The sequence below is a fragment of the Bactrocera latifrons genome, unplaced genomic scaffold (genome assembly GCF_001853355.1).
Source record: "Bactrocera latifrons isolate USDA-ARS-PBARC rearing strain unplaced genomic scaffold, ASM185335v1 scaffold_320, whole genome shotgun sequence".
NCBI classification, from domain to species: Eukaryota; Metazoa; Arthropoda; class Insecta; order Diptera; family Tephritidae; genus Bactrocera; species Bactrocera latifrons.
This window is the reverse complement of record NW_017536853.1, coordinates 221,633-230,049: the sequence shown is the minus strand read 5'-3', so window position 1 is coordinate 230,049 and position 8,417 is coordinate 221,633. Positions and strand designations below refer to the sequence as shown.

The window sequence follows — 8,417 nt, the reverse complement described above, 5'->3', positions numbered from 1 at the left end:
ATTTTTTATTCACATATTTTTATGGACTTTGGACTGGAACTTTTTTCGTTATTTTTATATTTTACAATTCCGTTTTAGCATTTTGCAGATTTAATATCTTTTTAAATAAAAATTTTTTTTTTTTTTTTAAATTCGACATTTTTAATAAGTTGGCCAAACAGGAAGTTGGCTTCTGCCGGTCTCAGACTAGTGTCTAATTAAAAAGTTTATGTATGTGTATCCTTGTTTATACTATATATTTGCTAGTTTGTAGTGAAAAATGGTATGGAGAGTGCATAAATTATATGTATGTATACCTACTTATACATATACATATTTATTATTGCATCTGCTCTTTCTTGTTGTTTTAATGGCGCGGTTATTGGAGCGCAACAAATGCTAAGTGTGAGGCACCGATATTGCACCATTAAAATCCCAGCCAATGCGCTATTTATAGTATGCGGCCGCTAGTATGCCCTGTGCGAAAAACTTTACTACTTTAAACTACTGCATGTGGTATATTTAAATAATGAATGCTGGATCTCAAGATGGGTGATGGTGTTGCGAATAGTATGCTCAATAGGCCGATTATGTTGACTATAAGTTGATCGAATCGCGCTAAAAACATTCTTCACAGAACGTAAATTTTCGTAATAAAGTTTAACGATTGTAAATGTTGTTCAGACGTAAGTCCTGCCATGATGAAATGCTAAAAATTTTTGAACAATAGTAACATGACACGAAGCACTCATGATCTGTCAAAAAAGGCTATTGAAAAAATAACCTCTACTTGGGTTACCCATTAAATAAAAATTATTGGGTCTGCGATGCTTTCTTTTGGATGTTTCCAACAGCTGGGAAAGCTTAATATATTTTGTCCAGCGTGCAAACAAGAGCCCTCTCAGTCACTTAGTCTTACTTACATAAATATTTATATAGAAATCAGCACATACTTACATACATATCTTCTTAAACATAACTTAATACAATCATTTCCATTGCGTGGCGTCGCCGCTGGCAAAGTAGAGCAATTAAAGTTGGAAATGTAATGCAAAAGAAAGCAAAAAAGGCGAGCAGAAAACTAAGAGATAAACAAAACAACTAAACTAAGTAAAAAAAGAAAAATGGCCAAAGAAACTGCCAAGCTGACGCGCACGCGCTAACTGGCTAGTCACTTTGCGCAGCCGCAGCTTGTTGCAAGTTATGGCGCTTGTACAGCACTTACGTGGAAATAAATGCTAGCCGCTGCAAACTGAAGGGGTATTGAATTATATGTGAATATGTACAATTATATACACTTATCCATATTAAGTATGTATGTAGATCGATATATATGTATAGCCATAGGTATGTAGATATCTATGTTAGGTGCTTACTCGTATAACACCGTAACACCACTTCGGTTAGCGGGCGTTTCTTGCACCACATATTGGCCCATTGAGTAGCCATATGCCGCACCGATTGACTAACAGGTTGTATTAGCTGTTGGTGCTGGTGTTATAGCGCCACGACCCATTTGCCGCAAGACAGCGTGTGCGAAGTCCAATGTAAGAAATAAACACGTTAATTAAAGGTGTAGGTATCGTGCAAAAAGTATAATAACTATACCGTTAGTATACTGTATTACTGTTTCACCTATTGCGAATATGTTGCAAATATGTAAAGCTACTAGGTTGTGACGAGGAAGAGAGAAAGAGAGCGTAAGAGCGAAAGATCGAATATTTTTTTCAATACAGTACATAAATATTTAGATAGTCTAGTTTTTTGGAGATGAGTGTTGTTATTCGATTTTCGAAAAAAAAAAGTTTTCTTTGTGTTAAAAAAAATAAAAATTTTTTTTGATAAGATATCCTCACAAAATTTCTCGTAGATTATTGTCCGAGGTACCGCAGATATACAAACTGACCGATTTAATTCAATATTTATGTACGTGCGAGCATTCACTCATAAACCTGTATTTCCTAGTCATTTGTGTAATAAATACTAACAGCAAGTGAAACCAGGTTGTAACCGACTGACTTCAATTCAGCACCCATTCGCTCGCCATACGCAATTGCAACTGACATTCGAGATCGGTTTATGTTGTGATTATGCAAGTTTCACTTGTTTTATTTCAGTAAGCAAGCTGCCATAAGTTGCCACATTTACACAAGAGCAAAGGCTGGCTTACGTTTGTATGCTAATAAAAGTAATTATATGAAGTAGTGATAATTTTTAGCTATTTTAAAGTATTGGTTTGGAAAGGCATGCAACAGATTTGTGTGGACCTTAAAAGTTGGCTTCAAATTTGTCGAAAGCGTATGTGCCTTATAAACAAATGCTGAAGAAATAAAGATTAGCAAATAGTAGGCTTTGTGGGTCCTTATTGGGCAAGATATTTCATTCAGCTATCATTCTCTCGAAGTAAATGTAGACTTTATAGGAATTAAAACATGCCGCGCTTTATTCAGCTAGCATTATTTTCAGCTGAATAAGGACTTTACAGATTTTTTTTTCCGTTAGTACTTTATTCAGCTATAATTTGCTTGAGCTGAATAATGGTTTTTTGTATATTCAACTATTATTTTCTGGAGTTGAATGAGGGCTTTACAGGTAATAAACGCAGATCTTTTTGCTCTCATCACTTTATTCAGCAATTATTCTCTTGAGCTGAATAAGGGATTTACGGGTATCCGGCTGGCAGAGCTATGTTTAGCTATTACTCTCTTGAGCTGAATAAGACTTTTACATATCGCGGGCTGTCAGTGCTTTATTCAACTATTATTCTTTTTTGCTGAATAAGGGTTTTACAGATCTTTGGTTGACAGATTAATATAGATTTATTATTTTCTTGAGCTAAATAAAGGATTTACGTGTATTTTGAGTGTCAGCACGATATTCAGTTATTATTCCATTGAGCTGAATATAGACTTTACATGTATTTTGGAGTCACCACCATATTCAGCTTTTACTCTCTCCAACTGAATAAAGGCTTTATATGTATTTTGGGTGTTTAGCTATTATTCTCTTGAGCTGAATTAAGGTTTTAAATTCATTTTGGGTGTTCAGCTATAATTCTCTTCAACTGAATAAAGTCTTTACATATATATTATTTTGGCTGTCAGCGCTGTATTCAGCTTTCATTAAAGCTTAAAAGGTGCTAAAAATAAAAAGGTCTGCTGTAGAATTCCTGCCAGATGTGAAATTCTAGCATAGCTGCTACTTCTTTTCACCAAGCACTTGTGTATAGTGACACTTTACAAAATTCGAGAAAAATTGTCAATGAACTCAGCAACTGGTGTCAAGAAAATTTTCAAAAATAAATTTGAAAATTACACAACATTTTACAATGCAAATAAATTAATCGTCTCTTCTATCTACAACTTTTGGCATCGCATCTAAATTTAAAATTTGTTTTATAAAATAATAACTTTTGTTGATAAAAAAAAATTGTTTATACAAAATGGCATTGCAAAACTTGCTTCAAAGATGTGTGCTAAATATTGCAAAACCCAGCACGTTTGCGCCGACGTCGCTTATACAGCCCGTACGCTTTTCGAGTTCGGTTGGCGGTTGCATTTTACCGAAACATAAGAAGAAGCCAGCCAAACTCCGACCAGGACGTAAATGTATACCATACAAAGTGCCCATTTGCAGTGAAGAGGTTTTGAAGAAAAAACGCAAATCCAGACCCTGTCAAATGAAAGCCGATGTACAAACAATCGATCCCGAATGCTGTCCAAATCCTTGTATCGATATGTATCCACGTTTCGATGATCTATATTATGCGCCGTCCGAGAAGAATCGTCGATATCAGCAAACTTGGTGTGAATTTGGTAGTTTACGTATAACGAAACAGCCACGTTGTTGCTATGAAGAACTCGATATACCAATGCCGAAGCGTCGCAAACCGAAGCGTGGTCGAAGCATCGATCTATGCGAAGTGGCTCGAAAATGTCCGAATGTATCGCCAAAATGTGTGAAACTCGTTTGGCCCGGTTGTCGCACGAACAAATGTACATTCAAGTGCAGTTACTATCCGCCGCCGAAGGATTGCCTAAAAATCTGTACGCCATATCCGAGCTTTTCGGAATGTGAAAGAGATTTGCCCAAGCCATTGCATCCAGTTGAATGCAATTGCTTGGAATCCATGGGTTTCTGTCCACCATAAAAATAGAATAATGTAAAACTATGTACATAATTAAAATAAGAATAATAAATGCTCCGATTTTAAAAAAAAGTAAAATTTCTTTAAAATACAAAGTGAATATGCTTTCATTCGTGATATAGTATATGGAATGCTGTAGTTAATGTTGTGAGAGAATTATAAAAAATATCAATGCAAGCGAGTTTAACTTGAAAGCTATTTTTATTCCAACTTTTATCGAAAGCTTTGAGCTTTTAAATACGGAGAATTTTGTTTTGTTACAAAAAAGCTCAAAAGCTTATGAACATTAGTCACTTATTGTGAGCATTATTAAAATATAAATGAGAGTTTAACATAAAAGCTTTTAATTCAACTTTCATCCAAAGCTTTGAACTTTTGGATATGAATAAAACGCTTTTTTGTTATAAAAAGTCGCAAGTTTATTACTCACGTAGCAGCTACAAAAGCTTTCAGGATAACTGCTGCCATGAATAAGCTTTGTATGGAAGCTCACAAACGTTCGAAAGCACTTGAAACTAGTAGATGAGAGATTTGGAGAACAATTTCAGATGCTTCTGACGAGCATATGGATAAAAGAAGCTTTATCAAGTATATAACAAAGCTTTCGAATGCACTTTTTTTATTTATACTAGGTTTCTATTTGAAGAAGAAGTTCTTTGAAGTGAAAAAAAAACAAACATTCCTACAATCCTTTCAAACCCCTAAACACCCCTAACTGCAATTTTTGAGCGCATTGAACTTCACCCACTCAGTAGAGAGCCTGGCATTGTACGCAAAAGACCTCAAAATATATTTTTAATTTGTTTGTATAATTAATAGTTGAGGTCTTTAACCTGGTGTCTAAATCAAGTTCGTGGCACATTAAGGACGCGGCATTAGCAAATGCTGAATGATGGGAAAAAAGTGACAAAACCAATAACTGTCCAAGCGACTAATTGTATGTGACGACTAACACGTGACAAATATTTCAAAATCGATTGACGCCTACACTTATGGCATACACACTAAATATGTCACGGTATTTGCAGGGATTACCTAACTAGTGGTTGGTGTGGCAAAATTCGAGGGTGACCTGTAGGAAATTGTACGAGTTTTTGATGTTCGCGCAAGAGTTAGATACCAATTTTGCATCCCTTGGTTTGCAAATCCATTCTCTACATCTTATATCCACCTTTTCTCTCCTTTGCTGGTTTCCAGCTTAGTTTTTATATGGTGAATACTGCCAGTATAGAGCTTGGACAATCTTATTCGCGTAGAATTCATCTTTTCCACAACTGTATTCGATTTAAGCTACATTTGAATTCACCTTTTGCATTCATGAGTCTCTTTATATACAAATGCCAATTTCTAAGAAAGATTCTTTTTGCAAAAACTTAAGCATAGGCTTATCCTTAGTGGATCACTCAGCTTATGTAGGAAATCAAAAATATCTCGTCAAACATCTACAAAGTACTTTTAAGTTAAACTTATGTATACCTTCAGACGTCTTTATATATTCATCTAATCAATATGTGGGAGAGAAATGGAAGAAGTAACATCGTTTACTTCTTTAGGTATCCTCAAGATATTAGCCAATAAATCGAAAATTTATATAATATATATAAAATATATTTTTTTTCTACTAAAACTTAACCTGAGAGCTACGTCAGCAGAAATTTTCATATAACTCAGAGGTTCGAATGGTCAAAACATCAATATTCTTGCAGTTTCATGCAAAGTTTTTCCTGGAAATAGTTTCGGAACCAAGCGACAAGGCATACCGGAGAATATATATTAACGTTGTTCCCACGACAGGCGGGTATAAGTAATCAGAACAGACTGTGATTTTTATCCGACCAAGGACTGTCAACTCAGCACCATTCTCCGAAATTGCATCAGGAATAAGTTAGGCTAAATTTTGCAAAGTCATTTTTCTTATTCAATGCTTCGAAATTTGAGATCTACCTCTGAAAATGGAGACCTACGCCCAGCTCGGATCATTAATGTGTAAACCGGTTTTAAGATACCATTTTGCAACCACTTCCAAACTCAAACCATCAAACCATCTCCAACTTGCGAAATATTGTAATGAGTTTCGTAATCTTGTGACCCCAACAGAGTTCCTACGGGGTTCTTCGGCACATCAACAAAATCAGGCCTCTCCTCAAAAACGTGTACGACACTTCAACGAAAAATAGAATATTGATGTCGATAGTGGCACGTTGACGTTGCCACAAGTAGTGGCAACAAGAGAAGAAGACCTGCATCCGCATAAAATCGGAAGAAAATGTTTGTGTAATAATGAAGCAAGCAAACAGTACCAAGTATGTGTATACATATATGTATGTATGTGTGCGTAAGTGTGGAATTACCATAAGACACTGGGAAAATTGCTGTGGCAAACGAAATAACACAGACGCAACATGTATGGCAAAGTCGTCTGAGGGGAGCGCGACGCACAGCACACGGCTAACTGCAGTTTGATTGAGTTTTGTTGCAAGTGTTGAGGCATTGAATGGCTGACTAGCGCACTAACAGTTCACCTTCGTTAAGCGAATCAAGGCTGCGTATGTGTATGTGTTCAAATGCATATACATGTGTGTGTGTAAGTGTGTAGTCAGGCGTGTAGACAAATCAATGCCACTGCGTTGATGGGTTTTATCGGTAACAAGCATTCGGCAGCTGCAGCTGGCAGCAAAGGTGCTGCTGAAGATGACGTTGGTGCGCATTGCGTCGGCGTTAGCGTTGGCGTCGTTGACTGACATTGACAGTGTCAACAGCGTCGCTCCTTCAAAAGTTGCTAACAAATATACATATATGTATGTGTGTATGCCTGTTTGTGTGTTTAGAGAATAATAATGTTGCAACGTCAGCGTTTTTGTTTTTGTTTGCACTGCTTACTTTGTTGTGTGCATTTATTATACCCTGCACGGGTTTTCTTATAGTGAGAAGAAAACATCGCTTATAAAAGTTTATACATAAAAAGGATACCCGTTAAAAGCTGAGTCGATTTACTCATGTCCTTCTGCCCATCCGTCTCCGTATTTATGTACATATGAATGTATGTGAATTAGTCCCTCAATTTTCGAGATATCAATCTGAAATTCTGTACATATTCTTTTCTAACCAAGATACTGCTTATGTTTTGGAACCGTCTTTGTCGGACCACTATAGCATATAGCTGGCATACAAACTGAACGATCGAAGCCAAATATTTGTATGGAAAACTTTTTAATTAGACGAGATATCTTAACGAAATTTGACATGGAATATTCTCAAAGACAATTGTGCAATCTCCGAAGAAATTGTTCAGATCGGATCACCATAGCGTATAGCTATCATACAAACTGAACTATCAAATTCAACTTCTTGCAATGTGAAGGGTATGGAGCTTCAGTGCAGCCAAACTTAATTTTTTGTCGTTTTTTCTTATACTGCTTCAGCCACTGCGGGTACAAACTATGTGTCGGATTATCCTAATGTAGGCTGCGCTGCGCATGTGTTTGTGTGTTCATCTAACGGCCTGGTCGCCTGCCTGCCCACGTTTTGCCTTGATTCATTGTAGATGTTTAGCAGATGGGTTGTTGTTGTTATTGCACTGATTGTTGTTGTTTCTGCTGTTCACCCTTGTTGTTGTTTCCGCCACTTTTTTTTTTGTTATTTTCTCGACTTTTGTTGTTATTGCATTTACTACTGTTGTTGTGGTTGTTGTTGCCGCCGCTATTTTGGTCGTCTTGCCGCCGGCAGGCATTGATTGCTATTCACTTCCTTGAACTACACACCTACATGCGCACACGCGCACACACACGTAAACGGTGTACCTACAAATAGTAGCTGGCGTGTGTACTTAGCCACAAGGAAGGAATGGGCCTCTCTACATTGTAGGCTTTCTATTATGGCTCTTCATGTGCTGCCTTCAGTTGCATATTGCACGTGCCTTAGTGAACATACTCGATACTAGACTGGCCAACATACAACCACAACGGTTTGCCGCGTGCAAAYATTCGCTTACCGATAATCGCGAGTGTGTGATTTAGCAATCGCTAAGCRTAACAACAACAACAAACAATAGAAAAAACAGTTTTAACACCGAAAATCAATTTGCCATTGGAATTGTGCATTTTATAGCCATTTGAGACTGGCAAATTGCTTTCGTTTGTGAAAAACTATTCACATTGAGTTGTCGCCGCAGCARCGGCATAATGGTCGCCGGCGATGGAGGCACACTTATTGTGCAGAATRCACAACTAAAGCAATCACTGGCGGTAAGCGGGCGTGAAAGAGTGTTTGTAGTGTGTATGTGTTTTTTTTT

At 36.9% G+C, this 8,417-nt stretch overlaps 2 protein-coding genes across 4 annotated transcripts in view; both read left to right on the top strand.

The window, feature by feature from the left end:
- The window catches only part of LOC108971086 (serine-rich adhesin for platelets), a 114,381-nt gene that overhangs the window by 95,497 nt on the left and 10,467 nt on the right, over positions 1-8,417 (top strand). Inside the window, exon 1 of one of the 3 annotated variants that reach the window (XM_018936915.1) lies at positions 8,054-8,370. The exons of the other annotated variants lie outside the window; for them this stretch is intronic. Within the exon in view, the coding sequence (XP_018792460.1) occupies positions 8,308-8,370 (63 nt within the window). The 5' untranslated portion in view covers positions 8,054-8,307. Of the gene's footprint in view, positions 1-8,053; positions 8,371-8,417 lie in introns of those variants that run through there. 3 annotated transcript variants of the gene reach the window in all.
- Positions 3,288-4,250, top strand: LOC108971087. The gene has a single exon (XM_018936916.1). The coding sequence runs from the start codon at positions 3,422-3,424 to the stop codon at positions 4,127-4,129; it is 708 nt and encodes a 235-aa protein (XP_018792461.1). The 5' UTR covers positions 3,288-3,421; the 3' UTR covers positions 4,130-4,250.

Coding starts and splice junctions, on each gene's coding strand:
- LOC108971087 (XM_018936916.1), top strand. CDS start 3,422: ATGGCATTGCAAAACTTGCTTCAAAGATGTGTGCTAAATATTGCAAAA.